We start from the raw sequence: 21,860 nt of genomic DNA on the forward strand, positions 1-21,860 counted from the left end.
CCGTACATTTTAGTTTAGCTCCCCTGAATGAAATCTCTTGATAAAATCCTTTCCCATGTTCTTTCCATTTAGTTTCTGAGAAAGTATTTTGGTCAAATAATGATTATAATCCAGATATTCTGTTCATTTTGTCAGAAATGAAGGTCATTGCTTAAGCATGTTGATTTGTTCTATTAACTTGTTACATTTAATTTCAGAAAGGGTGTGAAGAGAAAGTATTTCCTGTGTGTAACTTTTAAGTAGAAAAGTGGTCTGTTCTTTGTGTAAATATGTTAGAAAAATTGCCTGAGATTCTATTTCAGTGAAGTATATGAAGAAATTGGAGTGTAAGAATGCAATTTATATTCATTCAACCTAAAATCAATCAGTAATTTAAATTTTAGCTTCAGTTCAGTCGCTCAGTCGTGTCCGACTCTGCGACCCCATGGACTGCAGCACACCAGGCTTCTCTGTCCGTCACCAACCCCCAGAGCCTGCTCATACTCATGTTCATCAAGTCGGTGATGCCATCCAACCATCTCATCCTCTGTCGTCCCCTTCTCCTCCCAGCAATCCTGCCTTCAAAAATTCCCAGCAAATTTTGGCTTAGAGATATATATTTATGTGATATTCTCACTTTTGTTTCCTTGAAATGGCTATTATGAGAAAAATGGCATAATACCCAGAGTTTTATTCTAATGTCTTTAAATGAGAATTGACCAATTTAACCTATCAATAAGTCAGAGTCATGGCTTCCTTCTTAGGATTCTTTTTTTGTTAAACATGATAAAAATTGGAGAAATGCTTTTTTGTGTTGGAAACCCGCTGACAATTTTATCAGTAAATGGATTACTATACCCTAAAATTTTAAAGATGAATGGTATGAATTTATCATTAATTCTATCCAGGAATTATAGATTGATATTTGATAATAGACTCTGTTGCTTGGACTAGACTATTAAGCTCATTTAATTCAGTGATTTACCACATGGTTGGATCTTTTTTCCCCAGCTATATTTGTGTGTCCCCTTAGGGAACTTACTCTCCCCTGAGGCAGTACATTCCAACTTGCGGTGACTCTGATCGTTGCGGTATTCTCATTTCTCTTGAGCTGGAATTTGTCTTCCTTTAATTTTTCCCCAAGGATCTTGTTTAGAGCATTTTGCTTTCTTTGAAGAATTAGGACAGTTGACTGCTGAGAGCAAAAATAATATATTGTGGGGTTTATAATGGAATCATGGATCATTCAAAAGTATGTTTTTAAATTCCATTATTTGGGGATTTTCCTGCTGTCTTTTTGTCATTGACTGCTTGTTTAATTCCCTTGTGGGGAAAATAATTTTTAAATTTCAGTTATTTCAAAATTGAATTTTTTAAGTAAAATTTTAAACAGTGGCTCAGAATTTGGTCTGTCTTGGTGAGTGTTTAATGTGTACTTGAAAGAATGTGCATTGTGTGCTTGTGGAGTGTAATAGTTTATAAATGTCAAGCCATTTGGTTGATAGTGATGTTCGTGTCTTATACATCTTTAATGACTTATTTAGAGAGAAGAGTTCAATTCCTGACTACCTTGTTCTTAGTGTAGGGCCTGGAGGGATTTTCTCAGTGTTTCTGCACCTTCTGCAGTTTCCTCCATGCCCTTGACAGACAGGATCTCTCTCGCCAGTTTTCCTTGCTCAGCAGTGGTTTGCTGTAGCTTGTTCCTTGATGCCAGGCTGGCCCTGTGTATTTGGTTCTCAGCAATGAGTCTTTCTTAGTGTTCTGCTTCTCCCCAGGGTGGTGGCCAAACTCTCCTTTGTGTTTGTGGAGGGTCTTCTGTGTAAGAATTTCCTGCTTCTCCCCTAGCAGTAGCAGACCTTTGCTTTGTATGAGGGCAGAACTCTGGGTCCAAGGTTTTCTGTCCTTCAACCAATAGATTTCTGTATATGAGAGAAGAGTCTGGAATGTGGGCAATGGTTGGTTGGTTGATTTTGCCTTGGAATGCTGTCTTCCAGGTGTCTTGTGTTGCCCCATCTCCAGCCTCTCATGAGCGTCAGGTGAAGGCAGCAAGTGAGTGCAGATTCCCCTTGTGTCTTGGGCTTTCAGAGAAGCTACACTGCTACTCCAACCCCACACAAACCTTTAAGAATTCATTACCATTTCAGTTATTTTCTTTTTACCTACTTCTAAAGTGAAAGTATTAGTCACTCTGTCATTTCTGACTCTTCGCTACCCTGTGGACTGTAGCCTGCCAGGCTTCTCTGTCCATGGAATTCTCCAGGCAGGAATACTGGTATGGGTTGCCATTGTCTTCTCCAGGGGAGTTTCCTGACCCAGGGACCAAACCCAGGTGTCCTGCATTGTAGGCAGATTCCTTACTGTTAAGGCTGCTGCCCGTTTCTCCATACACTGGTAAAGGTAAAACACTTGTCTTGTCCCATCTTTCTATGAATTGGTTTTTATACCCTTTGAAATTCAGTTTACCTGGTTGCTTATAACCTCAGCTCTCTGATGGGCTTTTTAAAAGTTACGATTTTGTAGATGAGCTTGTTCCTATTGTGCTGCTGCTGCTGCGTCGCTTCAGTCGTGTCCGACTCTGTGTGACCCCATAGACGGAAGCCTACCAGGCTCCCCTGTCCCTGGGATTCTCCAGGCAAGAACACTGGAGTGGGTTGCCATTTCCTGCTCCAATACATGAAAGTGAAAAGTGAAAGTGAAGTCGCTCAGTCGTGTCAGAGTCTTCGCGACCCCATGGACTGCAGCCTACCAGGCTCCTCCATCCGTGGGATTTTCCAGGCAAGAGTACTGGAGTGGGATGCCATTGCCTTCTCCGTTTCCTATTGTAGGGTATGAACAATGTTCTCTTGTGGCTTTCTACTTTCTAAGCAGAAGTCCCTATTTGGTTCTTCATAATAGTTTTATTTTATCCTTATTACTATTTTCACTTAAATATTTGGGCATAGTTTTGGTAGCTGTTTTAACATCTTTGTTCATTGGTCCATCATCTCTGTTTCTGTGATTTTTTTTTCAACTGATTAACTTTTCTAATGGTTATGGGTCACTGTATTGCTTTTCTATTGTTGCATTACAGATTAGTAAGATTTAGTGGCTCAAAATGTCACACATCTGAGTTTCTGTGTGACATTAATTTTGTTGGGTCCTCCACTCAGGATCTCATAAGGTGTCAGCCAGGCTGTTTTTCAACTATAGGGAAAGAAGCGCTTTCAGATTTTTGGCTCAATTCATTTTTATGTGGCTGCATTACTAAGGGCCCTGGCTTCTTCCTGTGTATCTGCTAGACACTGTCCTCAGTTCCTGGAGGCCGTCTGCTATTTCTTGCCACTTGGTCTTTTCCTCCAAGACTGCTCATTTTATCATGCCACCAAGGAGAATCTCTGAACTCAATGAGAACTTTTATCTGCTTATGTCAGACCCACCCAAGATCATCTCCCTTTTAATTAGTTCAAAATTGATTTGGTGCCTTAATTAAATACATCTGCAGATTCCTTTCACCTTTGCCACATTCATTGGCTGGAAGCAAGTCATTGGTCCTGCCACACTCAGGGAAAGGTTTGTACAGGAAGTTCGCGCCAGAAGGCAGAGAAAGAATGTAGATATGTCTGAGAACTTTGTCTGCCACATTCATGTTTTTCTGTTACCTAAGGACCAGTCTCTCTGAGGCCTTATTTTAAACTCAGCTGGAATATCAAGAGCAACCTTCCCTCGAGGAAGATTGCTCAGCCTTCATGCTTGCTCCTCTTCCCTGAATACTCTTAAAGGATCACCAAGAACTCCAATCTAGCTGGCTGGAGCTTAAATTTCTCCCCACTTCATTGGGGGAGGTCTGTGAATTCAGTTTATGGGTTCTTCGTAATTTTTTGCCCAGCCTAATGGAATTTCACTCTGCATACACTGACTAGTTCACAGTAAAGTTCAGAGGAACCCCTTTACAGATTTCCAAAGCCCTTTTACGCTTCTTCTTGAATCTTTGGCCCAAACTTCTAGCCACTTTAGCTTTCCTAATTTTTACCTTTATTTGCTCAATTTAACTGTTTCCCATGTTAAATTTTTTTCCCTCCCTATACCCATGAAGATTGCACGCAGGCAGAAATGGAGGGTGCTTGAAAGGTGCTCACATTTATTTACCTTCTCTCAGGTATTTCACTTGTGTGCTACCTCTTGTCCAGTGTCTGAAAAACAGTTATTTCATATATTTTGCCTAGTTTTATTATGTTTTTTTTTTAATGGAAGGCTGAGTTTTGTGCTTGTTAATTCCATCATGATCAGAAGCAGAATGGACATATCTACTTTGATTGTAAACCATTATTATTAACCTTAACATTTATATTACCTTATGGGAGCTTCAGTGTTGCTGACATCTGTGCTTAATGGACAAAAGGAAACTAATAATTAAGGTAGTAGAGAAGTTTCTGGTTCAGTTGCATTTTTGATATCCTGTGATTTGTGTGGTTTTCCAGATTTTGCATGACTGGATTTTCATGTGAGTGATACCAGAGTAAAAGGTTCACATATTTTTTTTCTGTAGAATTGAAATAACCATTGAAATTTTTTGAGCAGGGTGTCATCATGATTAATGTTGTACTTTAGGACAGTTAATCATATATAAGTGTGCTGGATGTATTAGGGAGGGAAGAAGTTGTGGAGACAAGTTAAAAGGTTATTGCTGCAATTCAGGTAAAATATAGAGTTCCTATCCAAGGTTGATGGCCATAACAGTAGAGAAGAGGGGCCTCACATGAAATAAATAAGAAAGAATGAGATAGCAAAGTTATAGTGATGTTTTGAGGCTCGATTATTAGGCCGCTAACAGAAAACAAAGGGACAGTTGCTTTTGTGATGTCCATTTTGAACACACTTGTTAAATTTAAGGGGCTTGTGAGAAATATTAGTAGAGATAGTATCCTGATTTTTGGAAAGTGGGAATAGAAATTATTCTCTTATTTAAGAAAGTTTTTGACTAATGTAGAATTTTGAGAAGGAGTAATGTGCCTTGTGTTTGACACATAGTAGTTATTCATAAATTATAAAACTAAAATTGAATAGGTAATGTTACATGTGATTTTACCTTCTATATTTGCTGCATATGTAATAATTATACTCTGATATAATTACAATGAAAATTAAAAAATTGACTTTGCAGTTACATGTGTTACTTCAGAGTTAAGACTGCTTTTTTTTTTTTTTTTTACCATTTTCTAGGGGGTGAAGATCGAGAACTTATTCAGAGAAGGAAAGAGAAATATAGACAAGAACTATTGGAACAAATGGCTGAACAACAGAGGAACAAGAGACGGTAATGAAAGGTTTGCATTTAACAACGATGTTTTGAATTTAAATGTTTGTTTAAAATGACATGGTAGTAACTATTACATGGTAAAATAAGGGAATATTTTTCATAATACAGTTCTGTGTTTGTAAATCATTCTGTTTCAGTCTCCACATTGTAAATCAGCCAGGGTAATAAAACAGATACTTTGAGGGTGATCATTTTCTTCATCACAGGTAACAAAAGAGACTGTGTGTTCATTCTGTAATAGGCCTTATACATATTCTCATTAATTCTTCAATTTTAGGGGAGCATTTAATGTTATCTACATGCCCACTGTGTTATCCCCATATATAGTAGCATGTAAAAAGTGTTTTGTCTTTTAACAACGAAATGGTAAGCACACGTGTATGTACATGCCATATAAAAATAATCATGAGAGATCCACAGATATTTGTATTGTATACAACTCGCAGAGTTTGTAATCATTCATGTAGAAAGACCTCTGAAATAATAATTTCAGTTTAAAATTAGGGATAGATATTTTGGTTCTAGAGAATTCAAGACTTATCATCACCTTTTAGTCTTGCCTTTGTCTTAGAGGAAGCCAGTATCTCTTGTCTGGTATTAGCCATATTTAAGATCATTTTTCTGGAATACTCTTATTGGAGAGTATCATGTTAACTTTTAATTGTTAATCCTCCCTTTTGTGAACTGAAGATATACATGTACCCTAAAAGAAGTTTTTATTTGTTTTACTAAGATTTTGTTTTACTTCTTTATTCTGTGTAAATTGCTTAGACTTTGAAGTATCCCAGGCACTGGTTTAGAGATATTTATTCCAAGTCAGTTTGCATGTGAATGCTTGTTTATTTTCCACCAAATCAGAAAACTTAGTTTTCAAAATTATTTAAGGTTGTATTGCTAATTAAAGAAATTATTTACTATTTATTTTTGGAGATGTCATTGCATGGACTTTGTAAGTTTGTTTCAATAATGATTATGATTTTGATACTGTTTATTATAACCTTGTAATATATAAAACTTTAATTTTGTTTAGAGAAAAAGATTTGGATCTCAGGGTTGCAGCTTCTGGAGCACAAGACCCTGAGAAATCGGTAAGAGTTCTTGCCATCTTTTAATGTTTACTCTTTCATTCAAATAAGGCTCAGATGTAGTGGCAGGTAGAGACAGAGCATATTGGGGAAAATGTAAGAGTAGACAAGTTTGAACAGTAACAAACTAAATTCAGTAGTCCTAACTCTTGTTTACTTCTCTAAGATAATTTTTCCCTTTTCATATATATATTTTTAAAGTTTCTTATAAATTAGTCCTTTCACTTTATTTTCATGCACTATTTTAGTTTAATATACAATGAATGTTAATCTTCATTGTATTTTGATAATGTTTGTTGTATTAGAGGGGTTTCCAGAGAAATTGAAATCTTTAATTCTAGTCTTTAAGCATTTTAGTAATTTTTGCTTAATGTAAATCTAGAGGTAATAACCTTATATTACTTTAATTTTTTAATTTTCATAATTGGAATGAATTATACACATCATGCAGTTGAGTAAGGAGAAGGTAATAATTTATTACTCTTCTCAAAAGCTACTTTTTTTTTTAGTTGGATGTGTAGAATTTATTTGCTAGGGCAAGTTTTTGTTTCATCTCTAAGAAACTTATTTCTTTAAAAATTACATTAAAAAGTTTGTTCTTAAAAAGAATACAGCAACTGAAAATAACTCTGTTGTAGGCAACTTTTGTCTTACATTTTCTTATGCTAAATATAACCTGTGGATTCTTCATTTTAAAAATTTTGATACTGCGCCAGTATCACTCCTAGTGTACTTTTTGACTTCTCATAGAGTAAAACTTTAAGATTAATCTGAGAAATCATTCTTGAGAAATTAAAAGTGCTAGGAAAAAAGAATAAATTCCAAAACTGAATATATTTTCCTCTGTCAGTAAATACCTTCCAAATAGTTTTGACAGTCAAGAATTTCCTTTTAGAATCTTGAACTTTTTAATGTAATGTGGTGGCATGTTAAACCTCGCATTTATAGTTACCTTTTTGTTTGATGGATCTTCTTATTTATATTTAAACAACTTTTAGAGTGTCAAGTTGCTTTTTATGAGAATAAATAAAAATGTTACATGTAATAGTTATTTAGACCATCACTTTTGGGTTTATTTTTGATGTGCAAATCTTAGAAAAGGGCACTTAAATGATATTCTGGAGCAGAGGTTAGCAAACTATAACCTGTGGCCAAATCCATTTGCTGCCTGTTTTTGTCAAGTTTTATTGCATCACACCCTCCTGGCTAATTTGCTTACATGCTGTTTTGGTCTACTTTAGAAGTTACGAAGAGATCATGTGGCTTACAAAGTCTGATATATTTACTAACTGGCTCTTCACAGAAAATGTTTGCTCACTCTGCTCTGGAGAAACTTTAATGTTAGAATACTTTGATGACAATTGAGAGTAGTGAAGCAGCATAGTGTTGTAGTATAATAGAGTTTTATATTTAGAATTAATATCTGGCTCTAGTCTTTGCTTATTTATTAATGGTGAAACCTTAGGTGATTTATGTACTTTCATGGAGACTCAGTTACTCATTTTATAAAATAAGAATTGGATCTTAAAACTCTCTTATAGCTGTAAAATTCTGTTGTGTGTGCTCAATCGTGTCTTACTCTTTGTGACCCTATGGACTGTAGCCCTCCAGGCTCTTCTGTCCACGGGATTCTCCAGGGAAAAATACTGGAGTGGGTTGTCATTTCCTCCAGGGGATCTTCCAAACCCTAGGATCAAACCCAGGTCTCCTGCATTGGCAGGCAGATTCTTTACCACTGAGCCAGCTGGGAAATCCCAAGTGTTTCTGTCTCTGCTCTGTGTCTAACTTAAGTGCCTGCTGGCAGTCTGGGATAGAGGGTCTTTTGAGATCTCTTCCACCTTTAAATTTTTGATTACATGTGACACACAGATTTTTCTCTTTATTTTAGCCTGATAGACTAAAGCAGTTTAGTGTGACACCAAGACACTTTGAAGAGACGATACCACCTGAGAGACCCAGAATAGCTTTCCAGACACCTCTCCCTCCTCTGTCCGCCCCATCTGTCCCACCTATCCCATCAGTTTACTCCATCCCAGCTCAGAATGAAGATGTGCACAGTGGACTCAGCAGCACTCTTGGTGACATGGTGCCTCCCAGGTGCTTGTTTAAAATGTTTTGTGTTTGGAAATTAGGTAAGGTATCATTATATTTTATATTTAGAAGTAGTTGCTGAAGCAGATGATGGTATCCTTCAGAGATTTTCGTACAATTAATGGATTTTGTCAAATAATTTCTGTTGAAATGTGTTTTCATTGTTGATCTTTGCTCTGTTAAAAAACAAGAGAAATTCTTATAACATTCTTTTATTGTTTAAAGATGCTTCAGTATTTTTAAAATATATAACTAAATACATTTAGTATTTAGTTTTAGGTCATATTTTGGAATGTCATTTTAATATCTTTTAACATATAAAACCTGGACATTTTCAATTTTGTAATTTCCACTTGGCAAACATTGAATACTTCCTTCAGTTAATGCAGAAAAAGTTTCTAATGTGACTGTTTTATATATATTACTTTAGTTTGTTTTCTTCAACTCTTTCTCTGTGATTACTTACAGGCTATGCAACTCATCTGAAATAAAGTGTTGAGATTATAAAACCTGTAATTTAGGTATTAGGGTAAAGATTTAATGTCACAGGTAAAAGGCATCATACTATATTGGATTAAACATAAAGAAAATCTTGTTAATGTTGGTATTTTCTGGTCTGTACTTTTCTTTTTTCAGGATTTTTGCTTATTTTTTGTTCACTACTAGTGTATTAATTGATGGATTGCATTTAATCAGGTGTTTTCTTTTTTAACATTGATACTTTCTGGGCTATACATTCCTTCAGTAAGACTTGGTATCATCTTTTATTTACTGCTAACAAATTGTCTAACCATGTTTACTGTACTTATCAGATGTTTGGTTCGTTTCATCTGATGGCTTCCCAACTCAAAAGGCTAGATGATATCAGCTTTGACTTAGGGATTAAAATGGTTGCTTCACTGCCTGGAGTTTGGGCAAACCAGACTTTTATTGAACTTCAGTTTTCTCACTTGTTAAAGTAGAATAGTAACATACATATGTGTGTGTGAGTGTGTGTATATGTTTTTAAATCTACAGTTAGAGGATTGTTATGAGGATTAAATCTTGTATAAATCTCTAAAAATTTAAGCTTTAATGATACTGAAAGTTTTCTTTTATAGTAATTTTTCAGCTGTTTTGTTGATGTATCTACAGAGTAAGGATAGTAAGATTAGACACATAAATGCTTAGTAAATGTGAAGAGTATTCATGACTGAAGAGAACTTTAATGCCTTCTCAGCTCTTCAGAATTATTTTGAAGTATACAAAGGAGAACCTAAGATACACACTCAAATGTGAAGACATTCTAGGATGCCTCCTTTGTCTTTCTGTTCATCTAAAGGAATCTGCTTTTTACCTTTTAACAAATGGAAAATATTGCCTTGGTGGAAATACAGAGATACTTCTTAATCATTAATGAAGTGCTGATGTAGACGTTTTCAGAAGTTTTAACTTTATGAAGTGCTGAAAATTAAGTCAAAATTTTACTGTTGATATTTAAGTAGTTTCTTTTTCACATTATAGTTTAATTCCTTTGAAAGAACAATACATTTTTAGAGTTAAAAAAAAATACACCTTTCTCTCAGTTACATGAAACCACTTGTAATGCCATTCTGTACCTCTGCCTTTTCTTCTTCTTGTTTCCTCCTCCTCTGTGATTCACTCTGGCAACGTGGTTGAAGCATTGCCTTTCTTGGAAAACATCCTCATACTTCTTCCCCTTCTGTATGTGATCTAAATGTTCCTACTCCATATAATCTAAATGTTCCTGTTCTTTTAACACCCCATGTCTCCTTGTATTGCTTCATCTGCTCTGTGCTGTGCTAAATTGCTTCAGTCGTATCCAAATCTTTGCAACCCCTTGGACTATAGCCCACCAGACTTCTCTGTCCATGAGATTCTCCAGGAAGGAATACTGGAGTCGGTTCCTAGGCCTTCCCCCAGGGGACCTTCCCAACCTAGGAATTGGACTTGTGTCTCATTATGTCTCCTGCATTGGCAGGCAGGGTTTTTTTTTTGTTTTTTTTTAACCATTAGTGCCACCTGGGAAACCGCTTCATTTGCTATACGCTGCTTTAATGGTTGTTTTATTTCTGTATTATTTCTGAGGGACAGAGACCATATTTGTTCAATACTGGCAGATGGTGACAAATTAAATACTCATTGAGTAACTGTGGTACCTTAAATTCTGAAATTTTATATTTTTTGCTTTTTGAATTATAATTTTTGATAAGATATTGAAGCAAGATGATGACTTTTCCTAAAGTAGCAATTAGATTTTCAGTAAGATTTTTGTAAAAGAATACTATCTTGATTTTTTTTTTAAAGTTGCAATGAAATATGAGAAGAATTTCCCAATTTTATGTTGGTACAGAGTTGCACCTCTGCCTCCACCTCCCATGCTGCCCCCTTTGGCTGCGAACTACCGAACTCCTTACGATGACGTGTACTATTTCTATGGGGCCAGGAATACTTTGGATCCTAGTCTTGCTTATTGTAAGTTATCTGTGGGGTAAACATTATTGTACAGCAGTTCAGTCAAGAAGATTGGTTTCTGTGCAAGCAAAAATACGTCAATGAGAAAAAGCACAGCTTTACTTAATTCCAATATTATATATTTATTGATTTAGTAAATGCTCTACTTTAAAACTCAGTTATAATTCATAGTTATTTCCTTTTTATCTAGATTTAAGAAATAACTATTTCATGTTTTCTTGCATTATTCTTTGCTAACTCTTAACTCAGAAGGAAATATGTTTTTTTCCCCTTAGGTAGCATTTTCAGTATGTGACTTTTCCTTTAGGGATAAAGTGTAATTAAGTGAGTACTCAGACACAAATGTGTTTGTTTTCTTTTTAGATGGTTCAGGGATGATGGGAGTACAGCCTGCTCCTGCTCCTTATGTTACAGCTCCTGTCACCCACCAGCCAGTACAGCCTATCGTGTAAGTAGTTAAAATAATACTTTGTTTCAAGATTAATTTGTCTTCCATTGAACCTGTATTATTCAGTGCACTCTTTTTTGTTCAGAATAGTTATAACTTATTTTAATTTCCAGTTATTATTTAACCAGTGCACAATGCTGGAAAAGATTGAGGGCAGGAGACCACACAGGATGAAATGGTTGAATGGCATCACCCACTCAATGGACATGAATTTGAAGAAACTGTGAGAGGTAGTGAAGGACAGGGAAGCCTGGCATGCTGTAGTTCATGGGGTTGCAAAGAGTCGGACACAACTTAGTGATTGAATAACAACAACGTTATATGCAGTGCTTTTAAGTCAGTGTTTCATATTTCATAGAAAGCACATTTAAAAAATTAAGAATAACCTCTCTTTCTTTTATTAGAAAAGTCATTTGTGTGTCTTATTGATAAGAGTACAAATGTGTAAAAAATTGAAATCACCTAAAATCTCATTCATCCAGAGGTAGATATATCTAAATATGTATTCAGGAACCCATTTTATGTACAAATAAAACCACAAAAATATATACAGAACACACTATAGCATCATTTTAAAAAAATGACCTTTTTGTGTAGAGATATTTTTATGTAGAGATTCCTATGGTGAAATTATAAGAAGCAATATAGAGACATCTTATGTACCCTTTAGTTTCTTTCAGCATTTTCAATATTCAGTTGCTAATATTTTGCAAAACTGTGTTCAATATCACTCAGATACATAACACCGAATACAGTCAAAATATACTCCCATCATTGCAGGGATTCCTGAAGATGCCCTCTTATAGCCAGACATAGTTCTGTCCTACCCCAATTCTCTCCTTAGCCACTGGCAATAACTGATCTATTTTCTATTTCTGTAATACTTCAAGCATGTTTTATAAATGGATTTTTATAATATGTAACCTTTAGTGGTTGACTTTTTATAGTCAGCATAACTGTCTGGAGATTCATCCAGGTTTTTGCACGTGTAAATTGTTCATTTTTTAAATTGTTAGTAGCATTCAATGGTGGGGATGTACCACAGTTTAACCATTCACTTATTAAAGATCATCTAAGTTATTTTGAATTGATGCTTTTGAACATCAATTCAAGGAGAAGACTCTTGAGAGGCCCTTGGACTGCAAGGATATCCAACCAGTCCATTCTAAAGGAGATCAGTCCTGGGTGTTCTTTGGAAGGACTGATGCTAAGGCTGAAACTCCAATACTTTGGCCACCTCATGCGAAGAGTTGACTCATTGGAAAAGACTCTGATGCTGAGAGGGATTGGGGGCAGGAAGAGAAGGGGACGACAGAGGATGAGATGGCTGGATGGCATCACTGACTCGATGGACGTGAGTTTGAGTGAACTCCGGGAGCTGGTGATGGACAGGGAGGCCTGGCGTGCTGCAATTCATGGGGTCGCAAAGAGTCAGACACGACTGAGCGACTGAACTGAACTGAACTGAAGTTATTATGAATAGAGCTGCTGTAGACATTCTTGTACAGGCTTTTTCTTTTTTTTGTAAACACAGTCTTTATTTCTTTAGGATATTGCCTAGGAGTATTTGTTGGGTTGTATGGTAGTTACAAGCCTACTTTTGTAAGAAACTACCAGACATTTTTCAGAGAGACTGTACTATTTTCCTTTTGTATCAGCAATGTATTAAAAACCTGTTTTTTTTTAAAAAACAAACAAAAACCTGGTTTCTTCATATCTTCCCCAATATTTGGCATGTGACTTGTGTTTAGGCCATTCTGATAGGTGTATATATAGTGATTGGGGTTTTAATATAGTTTCCTAATAATGATAATGTTGAATGTCTTTTCATGTGTTTATTTACCATCTGTAAATCTTTGGTGAAACATCTGTTGATATGGCTCAGATGGTAAAGAATCTGCCTGCAATGTAGGAGACCCAGGTTCAATCCCTGGGTTGGGAAGATCCCCTGGAGAAGGGAATGACAACGCACTCTACTATTCTTGCCTGGAGAATCCCATGGACAGAGGAGCCTGGTGGGCTACAGTCCATGGGGTTGCAAATAGTTCAACATAACTAAGCAGCTCAGACTTTCACTTTTCACTTTTTTACTTTCTGTTGATGTCTTTTGCACATTTTCCAATTGGAGCATTTTTTTTTTTTTTAATACTGAGTTTTTAAGAGTTCTTCATATATCCTAAATATTAGTTCTTTGTCAGATATGCGGTTTGCAAATATTTTCTCTCGGTCTAAAGTTTGTCTTTTCATCCTTTTAGAAGGGTACTTGTAAATTTTAAATAAGTCCAATATATCAACTTTTTTCCTGTGGATCATGCTTTCAGTATCAAGTATCTAGGTACTTGTTTCCTAAGCCTGGATCCAAAAGATTTTCTACTGTTTTGTTTTTAAAAAACAAAAGAACTCTTTAGTTCTTTGTTTTCCTGAAAGTTTTTATAGTTTTACATTTAACTTCATAATCCATTTTGAGTTATTTTTTGGGTAAGGTGTTAGATTTAGGTCAGGGTACCCATTCCCTGCCATGTGAGTGGCAGTAGCTCCCAGAACCATTGGTTGACAAGATCCTTTTTCCTGGAAATGGGTTTTATACCTTTGTCAAAAACAGCTGGGCATGTTTTTGTGAGTCTCTTTCTGGGATTATTCTCTTCCGTTGTTCTGTGTGTCTGTCCTTGTGTTGGTGTCACTTGATAATTGTAGCTCTGTGGAAGTTAGGGAATTGAGAAGTATGAGTTCTTCAAAGTTGTTTTTCTTTTCCAAGATTCTTTTTTGACTATTCTAGGTCCTTTGTATTTCCATGTGAATCTTACTTGGGATGAGCTGCTCAGTTTGAGATTTTGATGGAGAGGATATAAAATCTGTAAATCTATTTAGTGTTCAGTTCAGTCACTCAGTCGTGTCTGATCTTTGCGACCCCATGGACTGCAGCACGCCAGGCCTCCCTGTCCATCACCAACTCCCGGAGTCTACCCAAACTCATGTCCATTGAGTCAGTGATGCCATCCAACCATCTCATCCTCTGTCGTCCCCTTCTCCTCCCACCTTCTATCTTTCCCAGCATCAGTGTCTTTTCAAATGCATCAGTTCTTCGCATTTGGTGGCCAAAGTATTGGAGTTTCAGCTTCAGCATCAGTCCTTCCAATGAATATTCAGAACTGATTTCCTTTAGGATGGACTGGTTGGATCTCCTTGCAGTCCAAGGGACCCTGATGAGTCTTCTCCAACACCACAGTTCAAAAGCATCAATTCTTCTGTGCTCAGCTTTCTTTATAGTCCAACTCTCACGTCCATACAGGACTATTGGAAAAACCACAGCTTTGACTAGATGGACCTTTGCTGGCAAAGTAATGTGTCTGCTTTTTAATATGCTGTCTAGGTTGGTCATAACTTTTCTTCCAAGGGGCAAACATCTTTTAATTTCATGGCTGCAGTCATCATATCCAGTGATACTGGAACCCAAGAAAATAAAGTCTCTCACAGTTTCTATTATTTCCCCATCTATTTGCCATGAAGTGATGGGACCAGATGCCATCATCTTCATTTTCTGAATGTTGAGCTCTAAGCCAACTTTTTCACTCTCATCTTTCACTTTCATCAAGTGGCTCTTTAGTTCTTCTTTGCTTTCTGCCATAAGGATGGTGTCATCTGCATATCTGAGGTTATTGATATTTCTCCCAGAAATCTTGATTCCAGCTGTGCTTCATCCAGCCCAGCGTTTCTCATGATGTACTCTGCATATAAGTTAAATAAGCACAGTGACAATATACAGCCTTGATGTACTCCTTTTTTGGTGGGTTTCTTAGCATTTTTCTGGATATATAATATGTCATCAGTTAATAGAGGTTACTTCCTTTCCATCTAATGCTTTTTTTTTTTCTTGTTAAATTGCCCTGACTAGAGCATCCAGTGCAATGATGAATAGATATTATGAGAATGGGCATTTTCATTTTATTCTGCTGTTAGGCAGAAATTTACCCATTTCGTCAAGATAATCTTATTATCTTGGCATCTAAGGCATTCCGTCTTTAACCATTAAGTACGATGTTGCAGATTTTTCACATCGCTTTTATTAGCTTGAGGAAGTCCCCTTGTATTCTTTGTTGATTCAGGAAGGGGTATTTGGTATGTTCTTTCAACATATTACTGAGTTGGAAATTGAATTTTGTGAAATGCTTTTTCTGCATTTATTGAGATATCCTGTGGTTTTTGTTCTTCATTCTGTTAGTATGGTGGGGATATATTTATTGGATTCAGATATATTAAATCAACTTGCGTTCCTGGGGTAAATCTCACATGGTCAGCAAGTACAGTCCTTTTCATATCTTGCTGGACTTTTCAGTTTATTAATTTTTTGTTCAGGACTTTTGTCTATGTATTCATGAGTGATACTGGTCTTTGGTTTTTGTTTTCTTTTGAAGTCTGTCTGATTTTGGTATCAGAATGATACTGGCCTAATAGAATTAGTTGGATGTGCTCTTCCATTTTCTGTTACTTTGGAGTGTGTGTTGTGTGAAGCATTGTTAATTTTTTCAGCGAGGTAGAATTCACCTGGAATCCAATTTACCCTCATCTTTTCTTTATGGATAATTTCCTGATTACTAATTTAATCTCTTCCCTTGTCATTGGTTAATTCATATTTAAAATTTTTTTCTTGCACCAGTTTTGATAGTTTGTGTCTTTCTAGAAATTTACCCATTTTGTCAAGATAATCTAATGTGTTGGCATATAGTTGTTCATAGTATTCCCTTACAATCTGTTTTATTTTTATAAGGTCAGTAGTAATGTTTCTTATTTTATTTTTTTATTTCAATAATTTTAGTCTTGTTATTGTACATTTTGACTAAACATTTGTCAATCTTGTTGATCTTGTTAATGAATCAGCTCTTGGTCTAGTTGATTTTCTCTGTTGTGCTTTTAGTCTCCATTTCATATTATTTCTCCTTTCATCTTTTTATTTTCTTCTTTCTGTTTCTTTTGGGTTCAGTTTGCTTGTATATTTTCTAGTTTTTGAAGGTGGAAGCTTAGGTTATTGATATAGTGTCTTCTTTTTTAATATGTATATATTACAACTAAATTTTCCTCTTATTGTTTTAGCTTCTTCCTTAAATTTTATACATTATCTTTTTGTTTTCATTCATCTCATTATTTTTCAGTTTTTCATTTGATTTGTTCATTGATCCATTTGTTAGTTTGGAGTGTGTTGTTTAATTTCCATATGATTGTGGAAATTTTTAATAGAGCTTTAATATAATTCCATTGGAGTTGGTGGAGAAGGAAATGGCAACTCACTCCAATATTCTTGCCTGGAGAATCCCAGGGACAAAGGAGCCTGGTGGGCTGCCGTCTATGGGGTCCTACAGAGTCAGACATGACTGAAGTGACTTAGCAGCATTGCAGTTAGAGAACATATTTTGTATTTTTTTTTAATTTATTAAGGTTTATTTTAAGATTGAGGCTTATAACATGTGGTCTGTGCTGTAGAATGTTTCATATGCACTTGAGAAAATTAGCATTTTCCTGTTGTTGGGTGGATAGTTCTATCAATGTGACTTAGATATAGTTGGTTTATAGTTTTGTTTATTTTCTGTATTTCCTCACTGAGCTCCTGTGCAGTTGTTTGTTATTAGAAGTAGTGTATTGAAGTCTCCAGTTATTATTTTTGATTTATTTCTCTCTTCGGTTGTGTCAGTTTTTGTTTACTGTGTTTTGAATCTCTGTAGCTATGTGTACATCTGCTCATAATTGTTATATCTTACTGATAAGTTGACCCTTATCAATATAAAAGATTCCTTTTTTGGTTCCAGTAATGCTTTTTCTTTAGTGTTAAATGTAGCATTCCATTTTAATTCTCTTGCTTCTTTTAGTATAATTTGTCATTTTCTTTGTGGTTTCCTTGCAGACTGAAATTTATGTTTTTAATTTAAAAGAACTGAGTTCATATTAACACCAGTTTAATTTCCATAATATGTAAAGTGTTTTCTCCAGTATAATGCCGTTCCTTCCCTTCTTGATGCCCCTATTGCATACAAAGTATATTGTTATATATTTAAGCTCATCAATAGTTTTTAACTGTTCCTTCTTTCCTTTATGTAGTTGTCTTTTAAATCAGAGAATATAGCTGCAAATAAAAGCATATTAGTAATATCTTTAACCTTTACCTATGTAGTTACTGTTAACTGGTGTTCTTTATTCCTTTGTGTTTACTCCGGTTACTGTCAAGTGTTTCTTATTTCAACCTGAAATGCATCATTTACTATTTCTTATAAGACAGGTCTGTTAGTGATGTCTTCTCTGAGTTTTATTTAATAATGTTCTAATTTCACTTTTACTTGTGAGGCATAGTTTTCCTGGATATAGACTTCTTGGTTGATTTCCCCCCACCCCCGTCATCTCTCTGAATATGTCATTTCCTTGCCTACTGGCCTTCATAGCATTTCTGATGAGCTGTTAATCTTACTGAAGATCCCTTGTATATGATGAGTTTTTATTTTCTTGCTGCTTTTGCAGTTCTTCTCTTTGACCATGATGTGTATAGATATGGATCTCTGAGCCTTTTTGCTTTGAGTTTGATGAGTTCTGTATGCATAATTTCTAAGAAGTACAAGCCCTGGATTACCAGGGTAAAAAAAAAAATAAATAAAAAGGAAGGGTAGAAGGGGCCTTCAATTACTAGGGAATCATTGCTGTAACTTTACCCAACAGTTAGAACCTCTCACCTTTGACAAAATTCCCATCCCAGGCCTCCATAAACAGGGCAAGGTTTTAGGGATTTTATTAGTCTTATACCATCAATGCCATTAATAAAATCTATGACTCAGTGAAAAAAATTTTATTTGAGATAGTCAGACTTTTTACTATAATTATTTGTTTTATTCTTAAAATGGCTAGGAAGTTATTACTTTATTTTGGAGTAAATTTATTAAGTAAATCATTAGTTATGATATTATTTGAGGGACTTCCACTGCATTCAGAGAAGTGCATAAGTCATGTGTATATTGCTTGATGAATTATCAAAAGTGTTTTTATTTGTTTGTGAATGTTTTACTTGCGTGTAACTGCCACCTAAATTAGGAAATAGATTCAGTAAATTTGAAAGTTCCATTAATTTTGAAAGCAGAGATAAGGGGCATTTACTTAAAAATTTCTCTTTGAACTATAAAGAAATAATTTCTCTATTTTGTGTGTGTGTTAGTCTCTTTATCATGTCTGACTCTTTGCGACCCCATGGACTGTAGCCCACTAGGCTCCTCTGTCATGGGATTTCCCAGGCAAGATTACTGAAGTGGGTTGCCATTTCTCTATTTTAAATGTACTTATATGCCATGCTATTTCAAAGAAGTATTGCATCTTCTTCTTGTTTTGTCATAAAAGGATTTAAATTATTAATTGTGTATTTGATGTAGGAGTACAGTTGGACAGAATGAGCTGAAAATTACAAGTAATCGAGCAATAAATTCAGGATTGTTTTTTGAAGATAAACCAAAGCCTTCAAAACAGTCATTTCAGTCTTACCAGGAAGCTTTGCAGCAGCAGGTATCCATTCATTTTTTTCATTTGTTCATTCATGTAATGTTAAACATCTTATGTGTTAGTACAGTGGCCCTTTAAAACTCAGAGTGTGGCTGAGGAGAAAGAATTCCATTTATTTATCATTAAATGTGATAAAGTTTGATATAGACAGTCTGGAATGCATGGGATAGGGAGAGTAATTGCCTTGGCTATTAAGGAGGGCTTCATGTGGTTGATGGCTTTTGAGTTTCATGTTATACAGTGAATAAATATGAAATTCCTGGTGTATTCAGGGAATGGAATTGATGTAGGAGAAGGGGCTGGAGTGTTAGATTATACTGGATTGTGAAAGATAGCAAGTAAGGGGTTTTCAGTTTCATCTTGTTATCTATCGACAGCCAAAGGGAGGAAATCTCAAGCCAAAGAGTGAAAGAAATATTATAATTGATGTGAGCAGATGTGGCTTTTAGGAAGATATCTGGTTGTGATGTGGACGGTTGGGAAAGAGATGTGGTGGAGAAACCTTTTAGTAAAACTATTAGGTAGTCCAGCCAGGAAATAACAAGGTCCTGTACCAGGTGGGGAAGATGGACAGGACATCGGAAGAGACATTTCTTGGATTTCATTAATAGGACTTAAATTTAGGGACTGAGGAAAGAACAGAGCTTTAAGATGATTCTGAGTGTTGTAAGAGGATGATAAAGCTATGAACTCCTAAGGATAGGGAAAACAGAGGCAGAACGCTTAGGGAGGAAGATGACATTCTATTGTGGTTTGTAATATTTGGAGAGAGTTTACTTAGGAATAACTGTATCAAATGTGTGGATTTTGGGAGGGAATAGTTAAATCTTCTCCAGAGAGGTCCCTGGAATTCTAGGTTTATATATTCACCTGAGGTACCCTTCTACAAAATTCCACTGGGATTTCTTCTAAAGCTCAGATTTTTGTTCTGTTTTCTACACTAAGCAACCTCCTTGAAAAGTGGGCTTTTTAAAAATTACAGAATTACCAACATTATTTTTTTGTGTTAGGAATCTATAAACAAGAGACTGTATTTATCTGTTTTCAAATGAGCATATTAAAAACACCACTGACAGAACCAGAAACCCTAACCTAGAATTTTTTATATGTGATGACTTCCTTGACCTTCCTGAAGTAGTTACTTAAATTTGCCATGCATATGGTAATGATTTTAAAAGTAACTTTCCAAAATGTAGGTCTTTATTCATTGCCTATTTATATGTCTTTAAAGACCAACCCTATGCTTACACTTGATGATGATAAGACCATTTTGTGTGCTTTCATAAAGTGTACTTAAATAGCCTGGCATTCTCTAGAGAGCTTTGAACCTTCAGTACCTTTGAACTTTGGGAATGGAGTTTGCCCAAGGTAGAGTAGGTCTGGTGATGGGTAGGGAGTAGTTGGCCCAGGTCTCAGAGGTGTGGGGAGTAGTTTGTGGCTGGCCAGGTACCATGAAAGGGTAGATGAAGAAAATGAAGGTAGGGAGACTCTGTTGGAGCCCATGAAAATGGTGAGGTTAGGAAGGGAATAGCTCAGGTAGAAGCTGGGAGTTGGGAAGATGAAGTTGCCTTAGTCCAAGTGGCACCAGTGGCTGGAAAGGGCCCAAGTGACAGGATGTGAGGGAGTAGCAGTTATGTATTCCAGCTACCAAAGTGTTTTTTAATTGTTTTTGCATATATTTGTGATATTAAATTTATAGTAAAGTATACTGGGAAAAAGTCTAATTTTCTAATAAGAAAAACAGAATAAAATATCTTAAAACTAATTTTGTGTATCGGAATACTTGTTAGCAGTTAGCAGTTATTACAAATGTTTCTTAATGTTGTTAAGATTCAAGAAAGACAAGAAAGAAGAAAGAAAGAACGTGAAGAAAAAGAAGTATATGAAGCCAAATTAGAAGCTGAAATGAGAAGTTACAACCCCTGGGGGAAAGGTGGAGGTGGTGCTCCTCTGAGAGATGACAAAGGAAATCTGATAAGTATGTTATTTCTATTGATTTTTAAAAAATATTTATTTATTTGGCTGCATCAGGTCTTAGTTGCAGCATGTGGGATGCAGTACACTGATCAGGGGTTGAACCTGGCCCCCTGCAGTGGGAGCACAGAGTCCTAGCCACCGAACAACCAGGGAAGTCTCTGATTTGCTGTTTTTAAAAGAATCTAAGTTTAACTTTTAAAAGAATGGGGAGTAGAAAGAAGTGGGAATCATAGTCTGTAAGGAAAGGTCTCTTTTTATACAGCTTGATGCAGAAGAGGTATTTTGATAGTAAACATGATAGCATGTTAAAAAGCCTTTCTTCATTTATTATTATTACAAATTTTTCACCTTCTAATGATAATAACTCGATTGCAGAGAAAAGTTTATGTTATTGTTAGCAAGTTTTTACCCAAACCAGTAGTTTGAATTTTTTTAAGTTTTCTAGTAAAAATAATAAAATCCTTATTGCAATATTTTTAAACTAATAAGGTGTCTTAAGTGATCTGATGTAGTTGTGGAGAAAGTGAAAGTTAAGTCACTCAGTCGTGTCCGACTCTTTGCGACCCCCTGGACTGTAGCCCACCAGGCTTCTCTGTCCATGGGATTCTCCAGGCAAGAATACTGGAGTGGGTTGCCATTTCCTTCTCCAGGGGATCTTCCCAACCCAGGGATCGAACCCAGGTCTCCCACATTGCAGGCAGACACTTTAACCTCTGAGCCACCAGTTGAGCTCAGTTGTGGAATGTTATGTTTAATTCTTATATGCCATATACCCACACAATGCAGGGGCTCTCGACAAAAACCTGGGCTCAGAAATGTTTGGCAGATTGCAGAATTATATTGATTTATCTTTCAATTATGTATTCTTAAAAATGTTTCATCTAGAAATCACACAATGGGCACTTTGAAAAGAGACTTTTTGCAACTTGTTATATATGTTGGGATGGTCTTCAACTAGCTTAGAATAAAAGCAGAGAAAGATAAT

At 35.8% G+C, this 21,860-nt stretch overlaps 1 protein-coding gene across 19 annotated transcripts in view; it reads left to right on the forward strand.

Annotated features, from left to right (window-relative positions):
* Nucleotides 1–21,860, forward strand: part of CSPP1 (centrosome and spindle pole associated protein 1) — a 110,113-nt gene that overhangs the window by 42,715 nt on the left and 45,538 nt on the right. For 12 of the 19 annotated variants that reach the window (XM_055546178.1, XM_055546172.1, XM_055546173.1 and 9 more), the window contains 7 exons: nt 5,179–5,272; nt 6,306–6,363; nt 8,249–8,492; nt 10,759–10,926; nt 11,290–11,374; nt 18,772–18,901; nt 20,729–20,876. In XM_055546178.1, the coding sequence (XP_055402153.1) occupies nt 5,179–5,272; nt 6,306–6,363; nt 8,249–8,492; nt 10,759–10,926; nt 11,290–11,374; nt 18,772–18,901; nt 20,729–20,876 (927 nt within the window). The remainder of the gene's footprint in view (nt 1–5,178; nt 5,273–6,305; nt 6,364–8,248; nt 8,493–10,758; nt 10,927–11,289; nt 11,375–18,771; nt 18,902–20,728; nt 20,877–21,860) is intronic. The other 7 variants (XM_055546183.1, XM_055546180.1, XM_055546179.1 and 4 more) reach the window with 2 other exon arrangements.

This window comes from Bubalus kerabau, chromosome 14, assembly GCF_029407905.1.
Source record: "Bubalus kerabau isolate K-KA32 ecotype Philippines breed swamp buffalo chromosome 14, PCC_UOA_SB_1v2, whole genome shotgun sequence".
Taxonomy (NCBI): Eukaryota; Metazoa; Chordata; class Mammalia; order Artiodactyla; family Bovidae; genus Bubalus; species Bubalus kerabau.